The following is a 25798-nucleotide window of genomic DNA, read 5'->3' as shown; positions in this document are numbered from 1 at the left end:
CAATGTTTCAGTAACAACACATTTCATTTAAAACATCTTGATTTTGTGATCAACACGTAAAAGTGGGACAGAGAAGGTCTATACTCTCACCTTCCCAAAAAACCTTTCTCCATCTTCCTCGGAAAGTGACGTGAGATCGAAGTTGACGTAACCCAGTAAGAAATCCCCGAATCACCCTCCCTCTAACCTCACCAGCCTCTACTCAATTAAGGGTACATTAGTCATTTACCCCTAAGTAACATGATCACTTGACTTCAAAGCCAAGTGAACTGTGATGATGTTACTTACCTGACATGCAAAGATAGCGAAGATGCTCCACCATCAAGGAACAAAGAATCCAACCAAAAATCAAAGTAGACACCTTTCTTTATTGGCTCTGTTGTAAAATTCATTCTCACACTGTTCAGTTTCCAAGAATGGCTTCTCTTACGCCTAGAGTGTTAATCAAGCTTCTCGAGACGATGAACACCAACATCAAGGTTCGAGGCGAATATAGGTCTGTTCTGTTGCAGGTAATCAGCATTGTCCCTGCTTTAGCCGGCGCAGAGCTTTGGCCAAACCAAGGCTTTTTCATCAAAGTGTCAGATTCTTCTCACTCCACATATGTCTCGTTGAGGAACGAAGACAACGAACTTATCTTGAACAACAAATTGGGATTGGGACAGTTCTTCTACGTTGATAAGCTTGAAGCTGGAACACCTGTTCCTGTATTGGTGGGAGTTAGACCGATTTCTGGACGCCATCCTTTTGTAGGAAATCCCAAAGATTTGATGCAAATGTTGGTACCTAGTGAGACAACACCTCTGCAAGAAGAAAATCACAACCAGAAGAAGGTGATGACAATATATATATATATATATATATAATACAATATAAGCAGATTCTTTGAGCTTTTACTTTTATAAGAGATCTGTTCTCTAATACAAATTCTTCAGCAGAAAGATGGTGCGAGATCAAAAATGGTTGAGAATACACGAAAACATCAACCTTTTGTAATCAAGGAAGAGAAGACAGGTGTGGCGTCAAGATATATGAAGGGTATTGTTTCAAATTCAAAGGCAAGTGGATCAGACTCGAGTAGTGGCGGTAGCAACAATGAGTCTGAGACTGGATCGATAATGGTTGCTAAGAAAGCTGGTGGATTGGCTAAGGGGAAACAAAGGGAGCACAAAGATCAGGTGTGTGTGTGTGCGTGTTCTTCTGATAAGTCACATCGCACCTCCGCCCTACCCATCTGAGCCGGGGCTGTATGTACACAGGCACGTCAAGCTAATCCTCCACAATCTCGGCCTGCGACAGCTCCAACAAAGGCAGAGTCAAAGAAACTCTCTTTGAGCTCCACTGTGAACTACATAAACAGAAAGAGTAATTCTTCTGAGGATGCATCATGGAGCTCTCTGCCTGCTAGTCTATCAAAATTGGGTAAAGTACGCTTTATCTGATCTCTGTATCTCTCTTTTTGTTTTTGGAATCATTCCCTATTAGGTTATCACTGATAATAATCTCTTAATCCAAAGGGAGTTCTGAGAAGGAGAAATATAGCTGCTCTAATTGCCACAGAAGCGCAAAGAGAGGCATTGGTTGCTTCACATCTTATCAAATGCATCAGGCAAGTTACCTTTGAAACCGACCTGCTCAAAGATTGTTTTCTATGAAAAGTTGTCTTTTGCTTAACCAAAGAAACAATGATTTTGCAGTATGTTTGCTGACCTCAGCTCAAATGCTTCACCAAAGAATCCAAATACCTCTCTCAGAAACTTCTTCACCCTCCAGAGTATCCTTGACCAAGCACAGGTCACAGTTGCAGCATCGAAAGATAAATCATTCCAGCCAGTGAATATTCATTCATTATGGACAGAACCTGAAAAGTTAAGCAAAAAAACTAGCCTAGCTTCAAGCAGAACCACAACAAAGTCTTCAAAAACTCTAACAGAAGCCGAAAAGCTAGAATGGGTTAAGGGAAATGGCACAGAAGAGATAAAAGAACTGAGAAACACTTTGAAACGAGAAACAAGAAGCTGGTTTTTGAAATTCTTGGAAGATGCATTAGATACTGGATTACATGCTAGTGTTCCGGAGAAGAAAGGAAAAACCAAAGGAGCGCGACTAGCGGAACCAGATAATCATATTGCTGAGACATTATCCCAACTTAAGCAAGCAAACGAATGGCTGGAAAAAGTTAAAAATGATAATCTCTCTAGTGATAATTCTTTGTTAGAGAATATAGAACGATTGAAGAAGAAAATATACTCTTGCTTGCTACTTTATGTAGATTCAGCTGCATCAGCTATTGGAGTATAGGCAACCTCGTGATGGACCATACAACCGATATGGTGTGCTAAGCTGCCTAGCAACAATGAAATAATTTTACACATCAAACTAGAACATAAGCTATACTATTGTGTGCGCTAATTTATTGTGTATAATACAAAAAGAAATCAGACATGCAAACATAATGAAGTCTAGTTTCTGTGGTTCTGCAAACTGGTTTTCAATGTTTGACAAAGATCCTGTTTGACAATGACACATGTAACCAACCTAAGATGATGCAAATATCACATATATGAAGGAATGATAAATCCTTTCATAAAAATATATTACTCAAGGCAACAACTACATTGACCTTCATGAAACCCAGAGGCTGTGGTCGTAAACACTAACCTATATAGACCAACTCTCCGATGGATGTGTAGAAGTTTACAAGATGGATGTCAGGTGACAAAATTTATCACATCTTTTAGAGTTTCTACCCACTTGGGCACAATGAATCTTTCCACCACCTTTTAAAAAACCTGACTAGACTCGAGAGGAAAACAAGACAAGTACAATTTCAACCAGAATCGCAAAATCTTCTCCAATTCTTACAAAGTTGAAAAGGTAGAATGGGTTACAGGGAATGGTAGACAGAAGAGATAAATAAACTGAGAAACAGTAATTTTTTGAAACAAAACATAACAATCTAATTAAGAAGAAGCGATAGACACTGGATCCATGCTGCTACTCCGGAGAAGAAAGAGAAAAACCAATCATATTGCAAAGACGTTATAATATAACACAGATCGTGTGTGGAAGTCTTCCTTATAACTGGAAACAAAAACAAATGTGTCCAAAAGTTTCTTCTGAATAGATTCGTTTTCTTCTAATTACCAAAAGATATAGAAATTAAGCAGGTGAAGAGCCTACAATTTGTACATGTTAAGGCACTTCAAAACAGTGCTAGATACATAACCAAAGTTGCTAGCTTTGGGCTAATACTGTCTAAAAGTCAAATTCAGACGACCTGGTCGGAGACTCGTTTCCTGAACAAGAGGCTTGGGGGCAGTATCTTTACGAATTGATCTGACGCCATGGAAGACTTTTCTTGATCTTCCACCGAATATTAGAACATCTCCAGACTCCAAGATTAACGTTTCAGCCTTGTCTTCATCCCTCTGATCACCATACAAGAACTCGGCTGAATCTCCAATAGAAAATGAAACAACAGGTAATCCCTTCCGAATGGAATTTTCGCTCTCATCTTTATCCTGAAACATCAAGGATTGAAAACTCAGGATGCAACCTTTGAGCTTCATGATATCAAGAACATGTTTGAAATACTAACCTGATGGAGACCAAGTCTCCCTGTAGAAGTGTAGAAGTTAACAATACAGATGTCAGGTAACATAAATGGTATTCCATCTTCTCCCTTTGTCTCCTTGGAATTTGATGAGGCCGCTAGGGACTGTGATTCTTTAACTGCTTTCTCAACAAACTGATTGAATTCAGCAGGAATTTTTGGCGGAGTAGAACCATCAATCGGTCGGATTTCTCCATATCGAGAAGTTTCAGGATCCCAGTTTTTCCCAAGGCACATCATTTTCAAATGCAATTTCGTTTCATCCCTGTAACCTGGTTGATAGAAGCCCCCTTCACCCAAACATAGCTGACGGCATTTGTTAACAATCATTACCTACACACAATTTCAAGCACAAATGATACATATAAGTTTAGATATAAACGCAAACACATGTAGAAAGAGGGAAATAGGGAGAGAAAGAGAGAGAGAGAGAGAGAGAGAGTAGTTACTTGATCATTGATTGACAAGTAGTTCTTGAGAAGAACCATTCCAGGTCTAATAACAATTCCAGTGTACCCTTTAGCTGCTTTCTTCTTTACTCTGTTCGTTTCCATAAGACTGGGTTTTAGTACTACCCCCTTCTTCATGAGAAAGAGATCAAAATGTCTTGTGCTGCTTTCATTTGAAGAGCTCCCTGCCTCATCAGCCTTTTGAGCACTCTTATGATCCTCAACACTAGAAAGCTCAACACTTGCAGGAGACACAGACTCCTGGCAAAACAACGTAACATCTTTCGTCCTATTCACAAGATCACAATGCATTTTAGCACCATCCTTGAGACCCTTGTCCTCACATTCGCTAGAGACAAACGAACCTCCACTGAAATGTGTGCTCTTTGAGCTAGAAGAAGTAGATGATTGCGAAAGATTATTGTTATCTCCAGAAGAGTTCAAAGTAGCAACACCATCATCAGGCTGCTTAGTAGAACCTATTATATACTCCTGGGACTTTCTATTCTGTTGAATTCCCTTTTGTACAAATCCCAAATTGGACTTCTTCACGTACACTTGCACTGGACTGTGTTCATCGTTGCCACGCCCATAACTATTTCTAGGAGAACATGATGTTCTACTTCCTCCTCTCCCTCGAGATCCTCTACCTCTATTACCAGAAGATTCATCCAAAGACTTATCTAATGTAACCTGTATAGATTACAAAGGATACCAACCATAACATTAGTAAGCAACAAGTAAAGGGCTAATCAAAGGACTCCAATTTCAAAAACAGAAATGAATAACACAAGAATACGAGACGACAATCAAGTATAAGTAATGTACCGGAACCCATTGCCCAGATGGCTGAGAACGTCCCCGAGAACCCCTGCGGCCACCGGAGCTCCAAGCTTCGCCGTGATTCATCGATTTGACTAGCAAACTCTTTCAAAAAGACGGCAACTTTGGCAAGTAAAAATACAACTGAAGCGTCAACGATTGTGCCCACTTCCTTTTATAGACAGTTTTTGTGCAAGAGAGACTCTTGGGTTTCTGAGCCATTTGGTGTACATACAAGTTAGTAAAACCCTCCGGTCCCCGTGCACCGTCTTTGGCGGTGCTGACTCAGCATGGCATGTCATTGTGACGTAATCCGCTAAACCAAACAAGTCCTTATTCAGATGTGTCTGAATTATTTTGGGCCGATTAATTTAAATAGTAAAGTCCAATGGGCTGAAATCCTTTTCTGTAACGAGAGGGCAAACAAACACTCTAGGCGAGTTAGAGTATTTTTACAAAAAAAAGCTAGAGAGTAGATTTTGTCGTATTTGTGTCATCGACCGGGCCCGGACAATTTCATGATCAAGAATTATTTCCCCGACAAGTGTTTGATTTTCCTTATCTTGTTCGGTTTCATTTACTAGAGGGCTTGAAAAGGTTAGCCTGAACTTCTTGGTTCGGAAGGTCTGTTTCTGCCTCTGGATTTCTTTTGCTGGATTCTTCAGATAAGTGAGTAACTTGTACGATCCATATATAGTGTTTTTAGTGACCGCAGAGCCAATATATTTATTTTGTTATTTAAAGATTGAACATACTACTACAGGCAAATTAGTAAAGTAGACGAATCAAGGCCTCTTAAAGATTGATAATTTCTGTTTAGGTTCTTCTTTACTAGTGTTGTTTGATTCTCAACTTCTTTCCTTTTATGTGATATCGTAGATAGATTAGATGGATCAAATCGTTAACGTGGATGAGTTTCAAGAGCTGGCCAAACAGGCCCTCCCTAAAATGTACTATGATTTCTACAATGGAGGAGCAGAAGATCAACACACTCTCAAGGAAAATGTGCTAGCTTTCCGTAGAATCATGTAACTATTCCTTTTTGGTGGATGGGTCACACTGTATGTAACCTTGTGAGTGACTCCCTTTTTTAGATGTTCTTGATTTTCAGGTTTAGGCCTCGGGTTCTCGTTGATGTGAGCAAAATAGATATGTCTACCAAAATATTGGGTTACCCTATCTCCGCTCCAATCATGATTGCTCCAACAGGAAATCATAAGTTGGCTCATCCTGAAGGTCTGTTTAGTCTGTTTTCATAACTTCTGTTAACGGCATGCAGTTGTTGGATTTGGAAGATTGATTTTTTTGTCTTTTATGTTAGGAGAAACCGCCACTGCGAAAGCTGCTGCTGTGTGTAACACTATCATGGTACTAAGTTGTTGTTTAGTGGAATACATGTTTTGCATTATTTTGGTTTTAAGGTGATGAATAGAGTTTTTTTTCTTATTGTTCTGTGAATTTCAGATAGTATCATACATGTCTTCATGCAGTTATGAGGAGATTGCTTCCAGTTGTAATGCTGTTCGGTTTCTTCAAATATATGTAAGTACACAATCTTTACTTATACCTGCTTTTGTTATTCTTGCAATTATAGTAGGTTCTTAATTCGCTTTTATAGGTGTACAAGAGACGGGACATAACTGTTCAAGTGGTGAAAAGAGCAGAGAAAGCTGGATTTAAGGCCATAGTTCTGACTGTTGATGTTCCTAGACTTGGTCGAAGGGAAGCTGATATAAAGAACAAGTAACACTCTGAGTTTTTGGGAACTTTATCTTGCAGGAATAAGCTTCCCTATCTTATAAAATGTAGTTTGTGAAATGAAGTTTCATTTTTATTCTATAGAATGATATCCCCGCAGCTGAAGAATTTCAAAGGTGTATTTTCAACTGAAGCCCAACCTGTAAGTAGAGCTTGAATTAAGATTCATGTAAAACTGAAACTTTACCAGTTGTTGACGTGATAACTTTTCTCAGAGTAAGGGTTCAGGGGTACAAGCCTTCACCTCTCGTGCATTTGATGCTTCATTTAGTTGGAAGGTAAAATCTTTATACAAAAAGTTTTTCATGACAATGTGAGGGAATTCCTTATAACATTTTCACTGCAAATTTTAGGACATTGAATGGTTAAGATCTATTACAGAGTTACCTATCCTGGTCAAAGGGATACTCACCCGAGAAGACGGTATGATTCTTGTCCCGTACTCTGATATATATAGCCTGTATCATACAATCTTGAAACTCCAAGGCATATAAAAGACTTTTTTATTGGCAGCTCTTAAGGCTGTTGAAGCTGGTGTAGATGGAATAGTTGTATCTAACCATGGGGGTCGCCAGCTCAACTATTCCCCAGCTACAATAACTGTTTTAGAAGAGGTAAACTCATCGAAGCTTGCTTTAGAACAAGCTTATTCTTCTTGATGAACAAACTGGTCTTCTTATGAAACTGCAGGTTGTTCGTGTCGTTAGAGGTAAGATTCCGGTTTTGCTTGATGGAGGAGTAAGACGAGGAACAGATGTTTTCAAAGCGCTGGCGCTTGGAGCACAAGCTGTTCTTGTAAGCTTTGAATGCTATTTTGCATACAATTTTCAGGTTGCTCTGTTGATGTAATGACACTTTCTGGTTGGCTGATGAAGGTAGGAAGGCCTATAGTCTATGGGCTTGCAGCTAAGGGTGAAGATGGAGTGAAAAAAGTAATTGATATGTTAAAGAATGAGTTTGAGATCACTATGGCTCTTTCTGGTTGTCCAACCATTGGTGACATAACCAGAAACCATGTTAGGACAGAGAATGAGAGACTTCAATCTAGGCTCTGATCCAAAAAACCAACAGAGCTGGTCTCAGAAATTTAATCAGACAGCTGAACAACAGTAGCAAGCAGCAGCAATATCAGAAGACTCAGGACTACGCGAGCGATTGAGACAATGCATTCAATCAATGCTATTTGTTCCAGTATGCTTTTAATTAAAAAATCTGGATTCAGTCTATACTCACTATTCATCATTTTGTCTGTAATTATGATAAATATGCTGTATGCTAGTTTGAAAAAATGATGTGTTGTGTTCTGTTCCTACTTGCAAACTGTGTTTAGTGCATAAATTAGTAAATATAAGTGCAGGAGCTGCAGCATCAATCATGAGTTTGATCATAATCTCTAGTACTGTCTAAAAGTCAGATTCAGGCGACCTGGCCTGAGGCTTGTTTTCTGAACACGAGCCTTGGGAGCAGTATCCTTACGAATTGATCTGACGCCATGGAAGACACTTCTTGATCTTCCACCGGATATTAGAACATCTCCAGACTCCAAGATGAAAGCTTCTGCTTTGTCAACATTCCTCTGATCACCAAACAAGAACTCGGCTGAATCTCCTACAGAAAATGAAGCAATAGGTAATCCTTTCCGGATGGAATTTTCGCTCTCACCTTTGTCCTGAACCATGAAGGATTCAGTATTGCAGAAACTTGTTAGACAAAAATCAAATGAATAACAATTCTTGCAAAACTGGTTTGCTTTTATGCTTAAAGAAATTAAAAAAAACTCGTTTTGTGGTAAACACTAACCTGATGGAGACCAAGGCTCCCGGTGGATGTGTAGAAGTTAACAATACAGATGTCAGGCAACATAAGTGGTATTTCATCTCCTCCCTTCATCTTCTTTGAATATGTAGCAACTAGGGACTGTGATTCTTTAATCGCTTTCTCAACAAGCTGACTGAATTCAACAGGAATTTGAGGCGGAACAGAACCATCAACTGGTCGAGTCTCTCCATATCAACGCGTTTCACAGTCCCAGTTTTTCCCAAGGCACATAATTTTCAAATGCAATAACCCTCCATTTTGATAACCAGGTTGATAGAAGCCTCCTTCACCCAAACCAAGCTGACGACATTTGTTCACAAATCATGACCTACAAGCATTTTTAGAAACAGAGAAAGCCCAAATGGATGCATATATGATCAGAAACATAAACACAGAAATAGTAAGAGAGAGTACTTACTTGATCATTTATTGACATTGACAAGAAGTTCTTGAGAAGTACCATTATTTCCAGGTCTAATAACAATTCCAGTGTACCCCTTAGCTGGTTTTCTCTTTTCTCTGTTCAGTTCCAGAATGGAGGGTTTTAGTCCCACTACCTTCTTCTTGAGGAAGATATCAAAAGGACTTGAGTTGCTTTCATTTGAAGAGTTTCCTGCAGTATTATGATGATCCTCAGCACTTAAACGCTCCTCCTTCTCACAAATTCAGTGTAAGGCAAGTATTTGCAACTTTCAAGAAACGCTTGGGTCTCTGAGTCTGAGCATTGTTGTTCGAAGAGAAGTAAAAAAGTTCCCGTTGAAAAATGGCTCTTTGACGATGACTTTTTTACTTGGGTTGAATAGTCAACGTTTATTAAACGATATGGGTAAAGACTCTAGACGACGTAGAGGATTAGAAGGATTTTGTCGTTTTCTGTCTTGGTCTCCGACACTGTTTCTTTCTTCCCTTCATTTCCAAAATCTTTAAGATCTCTAATTTCTTTGTCCTTTCTTTTTCGATATTCAATTGTTTAAGAGTTTTGTTTGATCATACAAGAGACTTAAAACTGACTCTTTTGCTGGGTTCTTTCAGATATGTAAGTACTTCTTCTTGACGATCTCATTAGATCATATGGTTTTAGTTCTGAGTCAATATACTCTCTGTTTTTGTTGTTCCGTGTAATTTAAAGATTTGAACTTACTTCAAGTAAATCAGTTAACACAGACGAATTAACTCCATTTATTAGTTTGATGATAAGGTCTCGTTGAAAGATTTATAATTTCTGTTTCATCTTGATAGAGGAGTAAGTTTCTTTGCATGATTGATTATTAAAGCATTGTTATTTGATTCTCAATGTCTTTTCCTTTTGTGTGATATCGTAGATAGATTAGATGGATCAAATCGTTAACGTAGATGAGTTTCAAGAGCTGGCCAAGCAGGCTCTCCCTAAAATGTACTATGATTTCTACAATGGAGGAGCAGAGGATCAACACACTCTCAAGGAAAATGTGCTAGCTTTCCGTCGAATCATGTAACTTATTCATTTCAATTTCTTTTTGGTGGGTGATGCTATAATATCTTCGTGATTCTTCCGTGTAATATGTTTATATGTTGCTGATGTTCAGGCTTAGGCCTCGAGTTCTTGTTGATGTGAGCAAAATAGATATGTCCACAACCATATTGGGTTACCCAGTCTCAAGTCCTATCATGATTGCTCCAACAGCATTGCATAAGTTGGCTCATCCTGAAGGTCTGTTTAGTCTATGTTCATAACTAGTTGTCAACAGTATGCAAGGCCTGGATTTGGAATTTGGTTTGATTTGTCTTGTATCTATGTTAGGAGAAATCGCCACCGCGAAAGCTGCAGCTGCGTGTAACACTATCATGGTACTAAGGTGTCTATTGGAATGCAATTTTACATTGTTTGGATTTTAAGGTGATCATGATTATGGTGTTTTGTTGTATGATTTCAGATAGTATCATTCATGTCTACTTGCACTATTGAGGAGGTTGCTTCCAGTTGTAACGCTGTTCGGTTTCTTCAAATATATGTAAGTACACAATCTGGATTTTTAGTTTCCTTGGTGCTCGATTCGTAGTTCACTCTAATATCTTTTATAGGTGTACAAAAGACGTGATGTAACTGCTCAGATCGTGAAAAAGGCTGAGAAAGCTGGATTCAAGGCTATAGTTCTGACTGTTGATGTTCCTAGACTTGGTAGAAGGGAAGCTGATATAAAGAACAAGTAACACTCTCCATTACTCTTAGATTTTGGAACTTTATCTTGCACGAATATGTTTCCCTACATTGCTTAATCTTATCTTATGGCAAGTAGTTTCTGAAATGATGTTCTACTATTTTTCTGTAGAATGATATCCCCGCAGCTGAAGAACTTTGAAGGTTTGGTTTCAACCGAAGTCCGACCTGTGAGTAGAGCTAAAATTAAGGTTCATGCAAGTTATACCTTACCGGTTATTAACATGATAACCTTTTTTTAGAATGAAGGTTCAGGGCTTGAAGCCTTTGCTTCTAATGCACTTGATGCTTCGTTAAGTTGGAAGGTAAAAATCTTGTGAATGATTTTATTTGTCCTTAAATACTAAACACAGTGTTCCCATGTGAAGGCATTCCTTGAAATCTTTGCATTGCAAAACTTTAGGACATCGAATGGTTAAGATCTATTACAAAGTTGCCAATTCTGGTCAAAGGGTTACTCACACGTGAAGATGGTAATAAGATCCATGTCTCATAGTATAATATATAGCATGTACCATACTATATCGAAAGTCCAAGGCATATAAAAGAAAACTTTGTTTGATGCTGTTGGCAGCTCTTAAGGCTGTTGAAACCGGTGTAGATGGGATAGTTGTATCTAACCACGGGGCTCGCCAGCTCGACTATTCCCCTGCTACGATAACTGTATTAGAAGAGGTAAACCCATCAAAGCTTGCTTTAAAACAAGCTTATTCTTCTTGATGAACAAACTGGTCTTCTTCTGAAACTGCAGGTTGTTCATGTTGTTAGAGGTAGGATTCCGGTCTTGCTTGATGGAGGAGTAAGAAGAGGAACAGATGTTTTCAAAGCGCTGGCGCTAGGAGCACAAGCTGTTCTTGTAAGCTTTGAATGCTACTTAGCATACATTTTACAGGTTGCTCTCTGTTGATGATGTAATGACACTTTTTGGTTGGCTGATGCAGATAGGGAGGCCAATCGTGTATGGGCTTGCAGCAAAGGGTGAAGATGGAGTGAAAAAAGTGATTGAGATGCTGAAGAATGAGTTAGAGATTACTATGGCCCTTTCTGGTTGTCCAACCATTGATGACATAACCAGAAACCATGTTAGGACAGAGAATGAGAGACTTCGCTCTATGCTCTGATCCAAAAAAGTAAAACCAACAGATCTAGTCTCAGAGACTTTAACAGACAGTTGGACATGAGTCTGAAATACTGTCACAGCACATAAATAATAAAGCTCTATTTCAAGACAAGGGATTAGTACGTTTGGACTTTGCGATGTATTTTTTTTCTGCTTGATTTGCTGGTTATAAACTTATAATAAGCCTATGAGATAAGCGGTTTTCTGAAAGATGATCAACTCTTCGACCAATAGTAGTAAATGGAACTTGAAATCTCAGCATTCGACAAAATTTATCAGAATGTATACATCAGTCTGATCAGCGAATCCCTGGTCTGAAAAGAAGACAAATTACAGCGTAATTTACACGACCAAAATAAGCTGTCTCTCTGGGCATTCAGTGAGGAAGAAGCTGGCGCAGATATAAGGTGAGGCAATATCAAGATGATGAAAGTTCTTCCTGAAGCTCCAACTGGGACATACGATACTCTCTCTCAAACAACATGAACTCCTGCATTTGTGTTGCATCCAAATCGATCAGATGGTTCTCAGTTACTAAGATTCAATGATTTTATTCAGGTGAATAACCAACAATGATGCAGATTACGAAATTGCATTACCAATTCGGAAAGAAAGAGTGGAAAATGGGAGAAAAGATGATGATGAGTCTTTGACTTTGTTTTTCATGGTGTAAAGAATAGAGTATTACTAACCTGTAATTGCTGCCCACTGAACAAAGAGAGAAAACCAGTTTCATCAGAAGCAACAAGCTCAATCAGTTCATCATGATCTTCAGGTGGATTTCCCGACTCCATTAGAGAAACAGAAACCTGCAAATACGTCAATAAATGGAGGTTAATTCATCTAACTAGGGACATGAGAGTAGGTATAAGTTCAGTCTTCTATAGTTCTCACTAATGTAAACGACCAAAGACTTTTCCTTCTCTTCAAAATTCTTAGTAGACACTTTTCTTATAGGTTAAGATGAATTGTGGCCTCAGGTAGAGATACATATGTATGCATCGTTATAATCTAATATGGCAGAGGCTCTACCTGCATAGATCGAAGAACGAGTTCTGGAAGACAGCATCTTCTACAAAGACCCCGGACAATATAAGTAGCAGGTGTTTCAAGCGAGCCTTCTTTGCTTGAATACCAAGCGTCTAGGCGGGATATATCCATTGTAACACCTGCCTGGAACCGTGTAAGCTCACCTGCAGTCAAATTTTAAATTTGTGCTTGTTTTATTAATGCTGGTGAAACATCCCCAAATTTCTATGGAGAAAGGAGGTAAACCTCGGTGAATGAGAAATATGTTTCATAGATATCCGAACCTTTAAAAGCAGCTGCAGCCACTGCACTTAGAATACCACCGTCATTTGCATTATGTGGCCCAAGTCCATCACCTTTAATTGCTAAACACCGGAGCACAACCTCGATGCAGTAGCTGTCCCTTGACGAAATCGATACATTTACCTGAACGAGAAGATCAACACAAACATTAATGTAGTAGACTGCTTTTCGAGATGGTGTCACATCCTAGAAAATATCCAATTTTGTTGCATAACCGTTGTAGATGAAAACTCATGTCCAGGGAAAAAGCAAACTTCTCTATATAACCATGGGTGAAGCAAAAGCAAGGATACAGGTAAAACGAACATATGGAACAAGAACATTGGATGAAAGGAGTACCATTAACTGGCGATCTAAAACAACTTCCTCACTGACAGAAGAGTAAAGTGCACTCATTAGTGCAGCACAAACAGTGGCATCTGGGCGCAGACATTCACCAGAAGGCAAACAGAGCATCGCAGTTGCATGCAATTCAAGGAACATATAATCTTCAGATTCGAATACATGGTCTTCGAGAAATGTCATCCAGGGGTTGTCTTGTCCTATATTAAGAGGTTCAAAAGTATCACAGTTAACAGCATTTTCAATCAATGTAAAAACTGCAAAGTCGTGCACACAAGTCAACCATATATTATAAAGCTTGGCATCACTTACTGAGCAGCAATGACAAAGAAGAATACAGAGTCTCTTTGGCTGCTACAACAGCTTTCTGATTTTCCTCTTCTGACAGTTCAGTGACTTCAGCATTCTCTAATTGGAATTTGAGCCAGTTGCGATATTTTGCATCACAGGAATAATACTCATTCTGTTTAAAGACAAAGAGGTACGTAAAGTTATCTAGACACTGGATGTTTAAATCAAAGGAATAATAAAGAGTAAAATTGCAGAGAAACATACCCAGTCTTGGAACTCTTGTAAATTCTCGGAGACATAATCCTCAAGGGTATCTGGATTTTCTGAGAGTTGCTTCAGAGGTTCAGCAAGAAAACTAAGAAGTGTGTGTGCACCCACAGGAGTTGCAGGGACCCTCCACATGGCAATCAAAGCAAACTCTCTGAAAAGTATGTTGCTGACGAGAGGAAAAAAAACAAAAAAATACCATGAAACAAAGGCAAAAGTGAAGAAAAAATGAGAGACAAACATTTTGCATACTAAATGGACCTCTTGTCCTCTGATTTCATCATTGCCTCTTTATTAAGGAATTGAGAAATAGGCTAATAGAGAACAAAATTAGCCAACATTTTCCTAATATGTCGAGATTTCTCTCAGACGCAGATATATACATGAGGCCATATGTCAGTATGCATCAATCGTACCTGTGCATCAAAGATCGCAATAGTAATTTGGAAATAACATCCTTGACATCCTTTATAGTAGATGGAGGTGTAAAACAGAGCCACTGAATGGCTATTGCTTTTTGAAGACTCTGCTGACGATGCTGCTCCGCAACATCAATTGAGGGATCATATTTTGCAAGTTTGATTTCCCGAGATCTTGACAAAACCCTGTGATGTTCCATAAAGTTTCATTCTTTGAGATTACTAGAGTAACATGTATCTCAAGATTACCATATTATAAGCCAGGAAAAAATCTCAACCATTTAAATACCTGTCAACTATTTCTTCAAAATTTCCATGTAAATCATCCACAGGAGAGAATGGCAAGTACTCCATAGCGGACAGGAAGATTTTGTACTTCACATGTACGCTATTTTTACAGAGCAGAAGGAAAAATGTCAAAGAAATAACTTTATGCCATACACATATTTCCAAGGGCTGCTTGTCCACAATGCAATATTAAAGACTATCATCTGATACTTATCATCCAATAACCGAGAATTCACATAGAAATTACCTGCTATGCATCCTTAACTCCATCATGTGTACAAAAAGTTCGATGCATCGATGGCGAGCAAGCTGAGAAGCATAAATTCCTACCAATTCTTCATGTTGTTTTGAAAATAGAAACATCGCATACCTGGCAGCATTTCACAGATCAGCAAAAAGCCAGTTGAACATAATATGCATGTAATGTATCATATAGTAGGATAATAAGTTCCATAAATGACATCTGCTATCACAGAGGAACCAATTTGAAGTGACTCACATATGAAGAATAAGATCACCAACATTATTGAGCTTCTCCCTGAAAGAGTCATTGATTTCATCAGTAAACAGAAGCCTAAGAACAAGCACCACGTGTGCACCGAACTTTATCATATGAGGATCTCCATGGGGCCTGCCAGAGCAAAACGTATTGAGTCAAGTCACTCATATAGCATCGCTCTAAAACACATATCTGTCTTCTTTATTATAACCAAGAAACATCAGAAACTACACAGTAGGTATTGTCATTTCGAGACCCCTACCACCACCTCCCTGAGTTGAGAATTTTTGTATAATTCGAAAGAAAATGCTAGGATCCGACAATCAACAGATAATTATATCCCAGAATTGATTAACAGAAGTAAAAATATCTAGAGAAAAACTATTGATTGCCTGAAGTTGCTTTGATCATCTTCTAAGGGCGCTATCCATGACCATATGGTATCAAGAAGATGTGATATATCCCCCAACATAAGGTTCATCTGCCAAAGAAAGTATTAGGGATGACTACGCACATAATATAGGGTTTTATAGCTTCGAGGAAAAATCTTTGGCAACAAAAATACCTGAATTTGCCGGTGCTGCTCTTTGCATCCTCTGACAACAGCTTCGTGCACCATCTCCCTATGCCAGGAACAGAACAGTAAGTTGGGCTGTAGCTCTTTACAGAAAGGACAGAAGAAATTTTCCCAGTTGTCGTATTCATACCCTGAATGGAGTTTCTGAAGAAGAGCAGGAAGGTCACGGGGTTGTTGGTTTAGAACATGGAGGGGCCAATCTTCTGGCCCAAGTGAAGCCTGACAACCATTTTGCATAGTTTCAGGGCTTTCATCAATGCAGCTTTTAAACCTTTCTGTCAAGCCTGGCTTTGATTGGGCGAGTTCAAGATCAACCTGAACATCAAGCCAGGATTTTGCCATCGCCCAGCAAGCTGACTGCAGAAAAATCCCGTCAATGCACGCAGTTCGTAGAGTAAGTTACGAAATAAGCTAGAGAAGATAGCAGTTTCCAGTTTTTCAAAAAAATTGCATAGGAATGGTAGCAATGAAAACAAGTATTGTCAATGATTCATAACCATCTTTAAACAATCTTATGAGTGATAATTCAATACGACATGGACACAGGCACAGGGTGATTACTGATAACGTAAGACGATATGACGTTTTAGATAAGCAACTTAAAATATAATGCTGAGAAATTGGCATGACAACCAAGATTTGTTTTTTTAAGAGTATGTTAATTAATTGAAAAATGGCAGCCAGGGACGCAAAGTTGGAATATGCTAATTAAAAATCAATCTGATTATACAAGTGTGCATGCCATTACCTCCCAATCAGTACAAATTGGTAACATGCGGTTCAGGTTGCTACATTGGGTTGCAAAAACAGCAACTTCATGTTTGCCGCCGTCCTGCTCTGCAATTTTCTTCAGAAACAAGTGAAAAAAAGAAAAGTAAATTACGTCTCTGAGAGAAAAAAAAAGAAAACTTCAAATCCAAAAAGCAACGAAACTATCCAGATTCTGTATTACCTCTGATGCACAGTAGGAAGCCCATTTCCAAAGACGCAGTTGATTGCCAAATCCACTTTCCTGCTCGATGGCCTGGAGAGTCCTATTTTTCCCATTCTTTACCAGTGCCTCAAGAGAAGGAAACATGTCCATTCCAGAAAAAGGGCATAAAGTTGCAGCTCTCCATGGCTGCCAATGTAGCAATTTAAATCGACATTATCTATACATACCTTTCTAATCATTACCCTTATAAAGAATTTATATCCCTTATATAAATTACCTGCCCAGCGGACCTGCAGAGATCACATGCCTCTTCTATTCTCCCAGCCCTTATCAAAGTCCAAACATCCTCAAGAACAGATTCATCTTGTTTCTGCCAAAGCAAAGGTCTAAATATTGATTTTCTTTTACAAGACAACGAATTATGACCTTCAAAGTATAGATATAGGCATCCACAGGGAAACTAGGACAGACAAAAGAAGCAGTCACAATTGCTATGTTATACGCCTTAGACCAAGCCAAATAGCTAAATATCTGAGAATCAAATATTAATTATGAAAAGAAATTGGCGGCCTTTCTGACAAAATTTCTTAAACCCTGTTCACCTACATTGCATTTCTGCACAGTCAACCAACATTGTTTCATATAATATGTATTTCATATTGAATGAACAAATATATGGAAATGTAATATATACGAATCTAACAATCTAAACGAACCTAACTTCAACCATAGCTGAACAGACTTACAAAGTCATCAGGAAGAAGACGAGAATGTTCACGTGTTGGAGCATCAAAATCCAGATGGTGTACAGTGTCAGCGCTAGAGCCATTTTTTTTTAGATATCTTTGTGTGTGATGCCACACTCCAGCGTTAGGAAGATAAGTACCCACATGAGATCCCCGCACCTGAGATCATTAACATTCCCTGGTAAGTTCTAATCGAGTGTTAATCACCTCTATCAATTTGAGGGTTCATCACACAATTCTTTACCTAAGTTGAACAAAGTCTAGGAACCAGTACCAACACCCTCAATACAAGACAAGTAGGAACACAAACACCTGACTCTGATTTCAGAAGCAATAGTGTTTTGGAGGTGTTCTACATACAGTTCCTAAGATTACAACGAGATCCAGTATTTCTCTAGGTGAAGAGTGAACACTACTAGAAAAGAAAATGCAACAACCTTTTTGCTCAACTTCTGTTTGTGAAAGTTAAAGGAACTGCACTGCAATTAGCGAGTTTATTAAGGATCCTATACATGATCTCTACCTAGGAATACAAAAATGACCAGACCAGATACATCAATCAAGTAGCAGACCAAGATGACAATGGTAAAGTAATATATTGAAAAAGAATATACTGAAATCATCACCTTCCGTTCCAAATCAAGTGATTTTGAAGCAAGTTCTTCAAGCCACAGGACTATCCGAAGGCATAGCTGAGCTGTATGGTCGTTTAAAACAAACTGACAAGCCTCAACATGAGATGTTGATGGGATCTGCCGACATTAAACATAGTCAAATAAGTCCATGCGTAAGATGTGTCAAATAAGAAGGATTCATTTGAAAAACGACTATGAAAGAATGCATTACCAGGATCAAATCCTCAGGAACTTCTTCAGTACCTGCAAGAACAAATACACATCATCAATAATAGCATCTCTAACACAAACCACCAAGTACTTTAATTAAAATGATTCCAGGTCGAGATGAAAATATTACACGACACAGAGCTTTAACAGACATCAGTGATCAAAACGAACACAACGCCTACCCTCTTCCAAAACGGCCAAAGTAATAGAAAGATGGAGCTGAGTTTCCTAACCTTTTCCATATAGGTTCCATAAAAGTGACCATGAGGCAGCCTCACCAAGCAAAAGCTGAGCCTTCTGTCTCATAAGTTTATCCTCCACAACACGATGTCTAATATCTGATCCATATCTGTAGATAACAGGAAAGGATGAAACAAGCACAAAGTTGAAGAAGTTTTGACGGTTTGACTCTCAGAGCCAGAAGACATACCTAATTGATTGTGAAACATGCCTGCATGATTCCTCAAGCCTCAACATTAGATCTGGAATGGACATTAGTCCTGCAAAACCAAGACGTCGTAATTACAATAAGAGATAACCAGATAATAATGGGACTCTAGCAACTAACTAACGGGAATCCCACAAACACACAATGTAGAAACACCGTTTAGTTGAGATTTTGAAAAAAACGAGAACCACACACATGCATGCAGAAACAAACTCAGAAATCTGCATATTCATGTATGTACACATATTATATTCGAAGACTGATATATCATACAAACCTTGAAGCGCAGAATCAAACAGGGAAGCAAACAAAGCAAAGGTTGTATCTCCACTCTCTGCTAACTCATCATTCTCAATCTTGCAAGCCTTCAGTGATTGACTTTCTACTCGACGAAACAAATTCTCATTATCATCATCAAGAATTCCAACACTCTCCCTCCTAGAAGCAGATATCGGGTTTGCAGGTGTTCCTTCGTAATGATCAGTGTGAAAGTTGTCAACCTCCTCCTTAATGTTTTCAAGAAGCAATGCAGTATTTGTTGGACTATGGATGTTATGTCCATCATACAGTAATCTGTTCTCGCTGACATATGAACTCAACATTTCCTCATGTGGAGATGTAGAGTGTCTCTTTCTGCAAGCAATGTGTAATTTGACATAGTCGGGCATCAAAAATATTACACCTCAAACACGCAAACTAGTGAATTCACAATACGCATCAATGCAGAATTATACGAAACAAAGAACAGAAAATTCAATACTTATTCCTTAGCTAATTTTCTTCATCTTTATTAATGAATTAATCCATACGCAGATTCCATGAACTAAAACCATAAACCCTAACAAGATTCAGTTCATTTGAGAAAATCCAAAACTTTATCTCGCATTCACGTCTTGCTACAATCAGCTTATTTAGTCATAAAAAAAACGACAACCTAGGAAAAATCCACCTAAAAATAAAAATAACGAGGATCAGAAAATCGAGAAAAATTATCCAAATCGGAAAAAGGGTAGTCGAAAATTTTACCGATAGCGACGGAATTGATCCCTAACACTGAGAACCTCGGGGTCGAAGTAGCTAGGGGAAGTGTCCATATCCATATCCATTTCTTCACCAACGAAAACTAACCCCAAGTAGTCTTAGAGCGCGGCAATGCTTGAGCTCGATTAGGGTTTTGTAGTAGTCAAAATCTAAAACCCTCCGCTCCAGTGGAAGACTCCGCTGGGAAAAAGACAGTGCTACGACAGAGAACAGTCGCCACCAGAGTCAAGCAAAAGCTGCTTAAAACGCTGCGTTTCATCTTTCGAGCTTAGTAAAAAGGGTATAACTGTAATTAAATAGAAAAACAGGGGCAGTCTAGTACAAGTTTCATAAAAAACAGACCAGCGGAAACGAGTTTAAAGCTGCTTCCAGAGCATTTGTTGTTTTATCCTCTCAGAGAGCTTTCTTTAGAGATGGCGGCGCTTATCCGGTGTTGCTCCTCCTTCTCTCGTACTTCCGGTGGCCAACCACCGCCGAGAGACATGTCTCGAGGTCCAGGTTAGTTCATAGTTCACTAGATGAATCAGATTTTCTAATTCAGAGTCTATGTTGCTATGTGAGTGATCCTCTTTTCGTAATGAGGCATCAGACTCTCAGTTTGTGATTTTGCCATATAAATTACATTAGTGTGTATTATTATGCCCTCACTTCTTCTACTCTAGCGTGATTTGTTGATGTGTTGTTCTCATTTGTATTCTTGTTGAGATCTTTGTTATCATTGTGATACATCTTTGTCCCCGGTTTCCAAGAAGTTCCCAAATACTTGAATCTTATACCATTGGAGTTAAGGAGCTTAGAAACAAACGAATTTGATGGTTTTTTTCAAGCTCGCGTTTGTCTTGGTCGCTTCTGAAGTTATCTTTCTCCTTAACTTTTTCTCAGAGATTGGAAAATTTGCTACATCTATTGGCTACTCAGTAGTCAGAAAACCTGGGGATCATCATCCTTGCTCCAAAACTATACATTCGTCTTCCCTGCCCAAGGAGCGTGGTGGCAAGGGAATCATAAAAACGCCATTTCCCAGCGGGGAAAATCTTGACAAGTTTTCGGCTTTTGAGGTAGGTTGGTGATGAGTTCCGGAATGTTTAGCTATATCCTCCAGCTAAAACCCATGGTATTGTTGACTCGGTTTATTTTTGTTGTCAAGTTTTTTCTTTGTGATAGTAAGCCTTTAGATATGGATGTGGCAGGGAATTGGGACGCTCAAATTACCGGTGATGGCAGCGTTGTTGACAAACTCTATTCAGATGGCTACACCATTTGAAGCTTTGGCTGCTGAGATATGTGAGCCAGAGAGCTCCATGTTCAGCATGCCAATTTTGTTGCTTGTAGCTCTTATTGGAGCCACCGTTGGAGGTAGTGACTAGTCTTTTATACAATCTATGCTTCTACGAACTTTACTCATTGGGGTTTTCATAACACTTTTTGTGGTGCACGAACCAGGGTTGGTTGCTCGGCAGAGGAAAGGGGAGTTACAGAGGTTGAATGAACAACTACGACAGATTAACGCAGCTCTTAGGAGACAAGCCAAAATCGAGTCTTATGCACCAAGCTTGAGTTATGCTCCAGTGGGAGCAAGAATCCCGGAGAGTGAAATCATTGTGGAACCGAAGAAACAAGAGTTGATTTCCAAGTTGAAAACAGGAAAAACTTTTCTGAGGAACCAAGAACCAGAGAAAGCGTATGCAGAGTTCAAGACAGCTTTAGAACTTGCCCAGAGTCTCAGAGACCCCATTGAAGAAAAGAAGGCTGCAAGAGGCTTAGGCGCCTCACTGCAACGCCAAGGGAAGTATAGGGAAGCCATACAGTATCACTCCATGGTTCTAGCCATCTCAAAGAGGGAAAGTGAAGATTCTGGAATCACTGAAGCATATGGAGCTATTGCAGACTGTTACACCGAGCTGGGAGATCTCGAGAAAGCTGGAAAATTCTATGATACGTACATTTCTCGGTTAGAGACAGACTGATTCTTCCTCAAGGTCTTTTGTCTGTTGTCTGTTTGTCTTCATGTAAAATCTGATCGAATGGATATCCAAATCCCTTTTATTGAATGTAATTCGCTTGTCGTACAATCCATGGGAATACATAACTAAGCATACAACTGCGGATAAAATTTATATAGATAACTTCAGTGAGAGAAGACAAACAGACACACACAAACAAACAAGTTCTAGAAAAAAAAAAAGAAAAAGAGAAAAAAGCAAAGAGATTGAAACTTAAGATTGGCGCCACGATCTGAGGTTTATTACTGATAGTACATGAGCTGCTGTGCGGCGGCTACATTCTGAAAGCCACCATCGTACATGGCTGCAGTAGCTCCAGCGGCATTTATTCCATGAGCACCTTGCCTTAGAGGGTGCTGACCCTGTGGATGCATTAACGCATTCACACTAGCCATCTTGCTTAGTGCCAATTGCCTCTCATAGGCTAAGAGATCAGCTGCAGACAGACCAGGAACTGGTGCTGGGGCAGGTGGGGGAAGTGGGTTTGAGGCTGTACCTGGTGGAGTTGGCTTGTTTCCCCATGAGCACTACAATTAACATGATAACAAATGTCAGATTACATGCCAAGTCTCAGATGAAGCAATTTTTGGGAACAGTAAGATCAAATAGAGAGGGTTTTTAGTGGTAAGCCAAACTTAAAGTACCTTAATCTGTCTGTTAAACAGGTAAGGCTGAGTGTTACCCATCTGAATAGCAAGAGCAGCCTCGGGATGAGTGTTATATCTCACAAAACCAAAGCCTTTGTCTCGTTGGACACGGACTTCTTCAATAACTCCAGCGCCAAGAGCATGGAAGTAGCGGTGTAGATCAAGCTGAGTTACCTGAAAAATAGATAGCTGTAACCATGTACCAGAAATCTACTGATGCAAAACTTCATCAAAGAACCTCAAATAAACTGTTTTTGTTGTGATAGTATTACAAGGAGCACTTGCTAGTGGATAACGTACCTCTGGAGCAAGGTTTCCCACATAAACCGTGGTAAACTGAGAATTGTTTTCAGGTGCTTCCTCATTTAATGTCTCTTTACCATCCTCTGCACAATTAAACGGCCAACCGTGACTTTGTTAACTTAAAGTTTTTCATATTACCCAGAGAAAATCAATGTAGGTTCGAATATTCAATTTTAAGGAGAAAGAGAAAAAAAAAAACAGAATCTGCACAGTAATAGAAAGACAACCTGATGACCCAGTTGTAAGTTCTACAACACTTTTTCCATCAGAACTGAGCTTATCATCACCAGAAGTAGCGCCCTTCGTGGCCCAGTTGCATCTGATCTGTCTACTACTTAACCACTTACCTAAGAAGATGTAATAGAAACAAAGGTTAATCACTAAGAATAAAGAGAAAATCTCAATTCTAGAAGTTTGGCCTCATCGAAACAGAAGTTAATTAACTTTCAGCAACTCTTGACTATTCAAAAAAACTCATAATCCACGAATTTAGTCCTTCTAGGCACAGTATTATGCAGTTGCATGCAAAATCTAAGAACTTCAGAATCGAGAAAGCAGAGTTCACAAAAGAGGACGATGTCCTGAGATCTTAGCTGCTATATGATCCTCACCATTCATCTCATTAATGGCAGTTTGAGCATCCTGCAAATGAAATTAACATTTAACATTAAAGTAAACCATGAACAATCCTTGAGCTAAAACAAATAGTCACTGCATGATTTAAAGAATGTACATTACCTGTTGATTGCGGAAGGAAACAAACCCAAAGCCTCTTGAGCGCCCAGTTTTTTGGTCCCACATAACTCTCGCATCCCTTCACGAGATTACACTCAGTCAGAGATTATGATATTCTTTTATTTTATAACCAAGTAGAATTAGTTCAAAGGAGCTGATCAAGTATCAGAACTTACGAACAACTGGAAAAGACAGAAAAGCTTTGATATAATGTCGCGTCAGTGACCTCCGGGCTGAGATCTCCAACAAAAATGTTGAAATGACCTGCAACTCATGGAAGCAATAGAACTGAGCATCCACACTCTTCTAAAAACAAACAAACAAAATGCAACTCTTCAAAAAATCAAAACTTACTTGATGTATCTTCCCTCTGACCAGTGGCATATGCCCAATTGACTTTGATAGGCTGTCCAAACCTGTGAACTCAAGTATTATAACCTAAATGAAAGGATTCGAATACTAAAAAGTGGAACGAAACTATGAAAATTGGTCCTTACAGATGCCTTCCGTTCAGAGACAGTATAGCCAGAGCAGCAGATCTTCGGTCAAAGTAGTGAACAAATCCATATGATGACTGCAAATTACAAAGATGCATGTTTCATGAGACCATTTTTAGTAAGCAGCACAGCAGCAAGTTGTGTTTCCTTAAAGTATAAAAAATGGGCAATTGTTCAATAATGCTCGACCAAAACAAGAAAGCTACTCTATATATAAGAGGGTAACTTTCACAATCTTAACACAATAAAGTAGAAATCAGGTGGAATTCAATTCTATCTACCTTATCCTTTCTGATGAGTTTACTGCTTTCAACAGGGCCAGTGCTTGTAAAAATCTCTTGAAGCAGAGGCTCTGTGACCTGTGTATGAATGTTTCCAACATACCTGCGAATATTAGAATAATTGGAGGAGTTAAAACATAAACTCAGAACTGCACCTTTCAGACAAAGTGATACTAAAAAAAAATCACTCACACGCTACGGCAAGTACTGGGATCAAAACCAGGAGGAAGGTTTCCACTTGGAACAGGCTCTAACTGCAAATGCCAAAAGTATAAAAAATGAAAAAAGATTGCAACAAAAGAAGAAAAATCATTTCTTTTTCTATCCCCATGAGAAAATGCAATTCTTGAAAAGGTAAATACCAGCTCAATTTGGTAATGACCCAACAAAACCAATACAAAAAAGAAATCATCAAAAGACAAAGGAACGAATTGCTAGCCTACAGGATCTGGAAACCCTAGCCATCCATTCAATCATCAAATGAGAAAAAAGAAACACAAAATACGAACAAGCCTTAGCTTCAATGATGAACACAGACTAAACCAGACCCGGAATAAAAGGACCCACGAAAGAGACGATAGTGAAGAAACGAAATTAAAACTTACAAAAAAAGAATCCAATTTCGGACCAGAATTAGACACATCGAAGATGTAATCAAAGGTAAAAAAACCTGAGGAGGAGCCAAAACACCAGGATGGTAAAGAGAGTGTTGCTGCATCAGAGCTTGTTGCTGCATCAAAGCTTGTTGTTGTTGTTGTTGTTGTTGCTGATGTTGCTTCAGTCTCGGATTCTGCATTTTTTTCCCCCACTGAGAAGAAAAAAGAAAGATATCTGTTTGTTTCTTCTCGACAATTTTTGATTTTTCCTCCGCTTAGGGTTCAGGTACTATCGCTCACGAGATGAAGAAAAAAAAAACAAAAAAAAAAAAGAAAGAAAATAAAAAAGAAAAAGGAAGAAAGAGAAAAAAAAATCAGAGAGGAAAGAGAAAGAAGCTGTCCGTAGAAGATGAGAGGGACCGTGCGGCACAAGTGAACTATTTATAGCACGATTTATTTTATTGCTAATTTTCAGAGAAGCAAGTGAGGTGAAACTAGAGTCACGGCACTGTGACGATCATTTTTAGTGACAGCCAATAATACTTCTTGTCCGTTTCTTGATCTTGCTGACAGCCCAGTCTCAGGCCCAAGCCCATATCTACACGACGTTGTTACTTTATCCTGCGGATATCAAGGGAGGACCACTATTTCTGACTAACTTGTTCTGTGGACCCAAGCGTGTAATATTGGATTAGTCCGGTCTTTGTGACTGGTTTGATGAATTTAATGAGTTCGTGTTCGTGGTCTAAGGACTCAAATAAAATAGTGATTGAAAAATCAAATTGTATTATTTTCAGTTTGTATGTGCGATCTCTCAAATTTTCAATTTATTATATTACGTGTATATATCATTATCGTTGTTAAGTTAACCTAATTGTTCAAACATTCAATAACCTTAAATATCCATGACTACAACTTGTATTATCA

The 25798-nt window shown here is 38.9% G+C and overlaps 8 protein-coding genes across 12 annotated transcripts; 4 read left to right on the top strand and 4 right to left on the bottom strand.

Annotated features, from left to right (window-relative positions):
• The first annotated feature begins 114 nt into the window (after window positions 1-114).
• On the top strand, window positions 115-2465 carry LOC9318937. 2 transcript variants are annotated; one of them, XM_021031511.1, is made up of 5 exons: window positions 115-833; window positions 939-1178; window positions 1260-1427; window positions 1518-1609; window positions 1698-2465. In XM_021031511.1, the coding sequence occupies exons 1-5, from the start codon at window positions 417-419 to the stop codon at window positions 2299-2301; spliced, it is 1521 nt and encodes a 506-aa protein (XP_020887170.1). In that variant the 5' UTR covers window positions 115-416; the 3' UTR covers window positions 2302-2465. The 2 variants fall into 2 exon arrangements, with proteins under 2 accessions (XP_020887170.1, XP_020887169.1); XM_021031510.1 differs by having other exon boundaries at window positions 936-1178.
• A 583-nt stretch (window positions 2466-3048) lies between these two features.
• On the bottom strand, window positions 3049-5385 carry LOC9321081 (nucleic acid dioxygenase ALKBH1). The gene is made up of 4 exons (XM_021030948.1): window positions 4894-5385; window positions 4066-4758; window positions 3602-3949; window positions 3049-3524 (listed from the first exon to the last, which is right to left on the bottom strand). Exons 1-4 carry the CDS (start codon window positions 4972-4974, stop codon window positions 3249-3251), a joined length of 1398 nt encoding a protein of 465 aa, XP_020886607.1. The 5' UTR covers window positions 4975-5385; the 3' UTR covers window positions 3049-3248.
• Window positions 5386-5452: 67 nt separating this feature from the next.
• LOC110229874 (peroxisomal (S)-2-hydroxy-acid oxidase GLO3) lies at window positions 5453-7957 on the top strand. 3 transcript variants are annotated; one of them, XM_021030950.1, is made up of 12 exons: window positions 5453-5556; window positions 5767-5915; window positions 5999-6123; window positions 6209-6255; window positions 6352-6429; window positions 6506-6630; window positions 6730-6787; window positions 6861-6923; window positions 6999-7068; window positions 7159-7259; window positions 7336-7440; window positions 7521-7957. In XM_021030950.1, exons 2-12 carry the CDS (start codon window positions 5776-5778, stop codon window positions 7698-7700), a joined length of 1092 nt encoding a protein of 363 aa, XP_020886609.1. In that variant the 5' UTR covers window positions 5453-5556; window positions 5767-5775; the 3' UTR covers window positions 7701-7957. The 3 variants fall into 3 exon arrangements, with proteins under 3 accessions (XP_020886609.1, XP_020886610.1, XP_020886611.1); XM_021030951.1 differs by having other exon boundaries at window positions 5467-5556; window positions 5771-5915; XM_021030952.1 differs by lacking the exon at window positions 5453-5556 and having other exon boundaries at window positions 5825-5915; window positions 5982-6123.
• LOC110229868 (alpha-ketoglutarate-dependent dioxygenase AlkB-like) lies at window positions 7843-9125 on the bottom strand (the record flags this gene model as incomplete). Its single annotated transcript, XM_021030936.1, is given in 4 exon segments — window positions 7843-8314; window positions 8446-8783; window positions 8875-8929; window positions 8931-9125. Coding segments are annotated over 4 exon segments (864 nt in total), but the record flags the coding sequence as incomplete, so codon positions are not given.
• A 255-nt stretch (window positions 9126-9380) lies between these two features.
• LOC9318936 (peroxisomal (S)-2-hydroxy-acid oxidase GLO4) lies at window positions 9381-11955 on the top strand. Its single transcript, XM_021030949.1, has 12 exons — window positions 9381-9499; window positions 9786-9934; window positions 10029-10153; window positions 10244-10290; window positions 10377-10454; window positions 10525-10649; window positions 10773-10830; window positions 10903-10965; window positions 11064-11133; window positions 11235-11335; window positions 11412-11516; window positions 11602-11955. The coding sequence occupies exons 2-12, from the start codon at window positions 9795-9797 to the stop codon at window positions 11779-11781; spliced, it is 1092 nt and encodes a 363-aa protein (XP_020886608.1). The 5' UTR covers window positions 9381-9499; window positions 9786-9794; the 3' UTR covers window positions 11782-11955.
• A 55-nt stretch (window positions 11956-12010) lies between these two features.
• On the bottom strand, window positions 12011-20116 carry LOC9321080 (nuclear pore complex protein NUP107). The gene is made up of 24 exons (XM_021030946.1): window positions 19795-20116; window positions 19046-19401; window positions 18751-18820; window positions 18554-18669; window positions 18322-18353; window positions 18102-18227; window positions 17476-17634; window positions 17007-17099; window positions 16748-16915; window positions 16544-16642; window positions 15926-16152; window positions 15784-15841; window positions 15611-15699; window positions 15219-15350; window positions 14967-15089; window positions 14721-14819; window positions 14429-14617; window positions 14010-14181; window positions 13767-13917; window positions 13452-13654; window positions 13094-13235; window positions 12813-12973; window positions 12473-12589; window positions 12011-12270 (listed from the first exon to the last, which is right to left on the bottom strand). Exons 1-24 carry the CDS (start codon window positions 19872-19874, stop codon window positions 12199-12201), a joined length of 3234 nt encoding a protein of 1077 aa, XP_020886605.1. The 5' UTR covers window positions 19875-20116; the 3' UTR covers window positions 12011-12198.
• Window positions 20117-20158: 42 nt separating this feature from the next.
• On the top strand, window positions 20159-21905 carry LOC9318935 (protein FLUORESCENT IN BLUE LIGHT, chloroplastic). 2 transcript variants are annotated; one of them, XM_021030954.1, is made up of 4 exons: window positions 20159-20307; window positions 20692-20867; window positions 21000-21165; window positions 21253-21905. In XM_021030954.1, the coding sequence occupies exons 1-4, from the start codon at window positions 20223-20225 to the stop codon at window positions 21774-21776; spliced, it is 951 nt and encodes a 316-aa protein (XP_020886613.1). In that variant the 5' UTR covers window positions 20159-20222; the 3' UTR covers window positions 21777-21905. The 2 variants fall into 2 exon arrangements, with proteins under 2 accessions (XP_020886613.1, XP_020886612.1); XM_021030953.1 differs by having other exon boundaries at window positions 20167-20307; window positions 20991-21165.
• Window positions 21827-25590, bottom strand: LOC9321079 (oligouridylate-binding protein 1C). The gene is made up of 12 exons (XM_002882822.2): window positions 24946-25590; window positions 24468-24529; window positions 24276-24378; window positions 23995-24071; window positions 23852-23913; window positions 23674-23761; window positions 23501-23576; window positions 23374-23404; window positions 22990-23109; window positions 22760-22845; window positions 22457-22633; window positions 21827-22339 (listed from the first exon to the last, which is right to left on the bottom strand). Exons 1-12 carry the CDS (start codon window positions 25069-25071, stop codon window positions 22055-22057), a joined length of 1293 nt encoding a protein of 430 aa, XP_002882868.1. The 5' UTR covers window positions 25072-25590; the 3' UTR covers window positions 21827-22054.
• Between the last annotated feature and the right edge of the window lie 208 nt (window positions 25591-25798).

Source organism: Arabidopsis lyrata, assembly GCF_000004255.2.
Source record: "Arabidopsis lyrata subsp. lyrata unplaced genomic scaffold ARALYscaffold_3, whole genome shotgun sequence".
Lineage (NCBI taxonomy): Eukaryota > Viridiplantae > Streptophyta > Magnoliopsida > Brassicales > Brassicaceae > Arabidopsis > Arabidopsis lyrata.
Note: the sequence above shows the minus strand (reverse complement) of the source record. Positions and strands in the feature narration are given on the sequence as shown.

Excerpts from the sequence above, each read along its gene's own strand:
- LOC9318935 (XM_021030953.1), top strand. The coding sequence starts at position 20,223 with ATGGCGGCGCTTATCCGGTGTTGCTCCTCCTTCTCTCGTACTTCCGGT. Across the intron at positions 20,308-20,691 it reads AGACATGTCTCGAGGTCCAG|AGATTGGAAAATTTGCTACA; the intron begins GTTAGTTCATAG and ends ACTTTTTCTCAG. Across the intron at positions 20,868-20,990 it reads ACAAGTTTTCGGCTTTTGAG|ATGTGGCAGGGAATTGGGAC; the intron begins GTAGGTTGGTGA and ends CTTTAGATATGG.
- LOC9318937 (XM_021031510.1), top strand. The coding sequence starts at position 417 with ATGGCTTCTCTTACGCCTAGAGTGTTAATCAAGCTTCTCGAGACGATG. Across the intron at positions 834-935 it reads AAAATCACAACCAGAAGAAG|CAGAAAGATGGTGCGAGATC; the intron begins GTGATGACAATA and ends CAAATTCTTCAG. Across the intron at positions 1,610-1,697 it reads CATCTTATCAAATGCATCAG|TATGTTTGCTGACCTCAGCT; the intron begins GCAAGTTACCTT and ends ATGATTTTGCAG.
- LOC110229874 (XM_021030950.1), top strand. The coding sequence starts at position 5,776 with ATGGATCAAATCGTTAACGTGGATGAGTTTCAAGAGCTGGCCAAACAG. Across the intron at positions 6,256-6,351 it reads CTGTGTGTAACACTATCATG|ATAGTATCATACATGTCTTC; the intron begins GTACTAAGTTGT and ends TGTGAATTTCAG. Across the intron at positions 7,441-7,520 it reads TTGGAGCACAAGCTGTTCTT|GTAGGAAGGCCTATAGTCTA; the intron begins GTAAGCTTTGAA and ends TGGCTGATGAAG.
- LOC9318936 (XM_021030949.1), top strand. The coding sequence starts at position 9,795 with ATGGATCAAATCGTTAACGTAGATGAGTTTCAAGAGCTGGCCAAGCAG. Across the intron at positions 9,935-10,028 it reads CTAGCTTTCCGTCGAATCAT|GCTTAGGCCTCGAGTTCTTG; the intron begins GTAACTTATTCA and ends GCTGATGTTCAG. Across the intron at positions 10,154-10,243 it reads TAAGTTGGCTCATCCTGAAG|GAGAAATCGCCACCGCGAAA; the intron begins GTCTGTTTAGTC and ends TATCTATGTTAG.
- LOC9321080 (XM_021030946.1), bottom strand. The coding sequence starts at position 19,874 with ATGGATATGGATATGGACACTTCCCCTAGCTACTTCGACCCCGAGGTT. Across the intron at positions 19,402-19,794 it reads GATCAATTCCGTCGCTATCG|AAAGAGACACTCTACATCTC; the intron begins GTAAAATTTTCG and ends CATTGCTTGCAG. Across the intron at positions 13,918-14,009 it reads TACAAGAGTTCCAAGACTGG|AATGAGTATTATTCCTGTGA; the intron begins GTATGTTTCTCT and ends GTCTTTAAACAG.
- LOC9321081 (XM_021030948.1), bottom strand. The coding sequence starts at position 4,974 with ATGAATCACGGCGAAGCTTGGAGCTCCGGTGGCCGCAGGGGTTCTCGG. Across the intron at positions 3,950-4,065 it reads ACTTGTCAATCAATGATCAA|GTAATGATTGTTAACAAATG; the intron begins GTAACTACTCTC and ends AATTGTGTGTAG. Across the intron at positions 3,525-3,601 it reads GGAGACTTGGTCTCCATCAG|GATAAAGATGAGAGCGAAAA; the intron begins GTTAGTATTTCA and ends TTGATGTTTCAG.
- LOC9321079 (XM_002882822.2), bottom strand. The coding sequence starts at position 25,071 with ATGCAGAATCCGAGACTGAAGCAACATCAGCAACAACAACAACAACAA. Across the intron at positions 23,110-23,373 it reads TGCCATTAATGAGATGAATG|GTAAGTGGTTAAGTAGTAGA; the intron begins GTGAGGATCATA and ends ACATCTTCTTAG. Across the intron at positions 22,634-22,759 it reads TGGGAAACCTTGCTCCAGAG|GTAACTCAGCTTGATCTACA; the intron begins GTACGTTATCCA and ends TCTATTTTTCAG.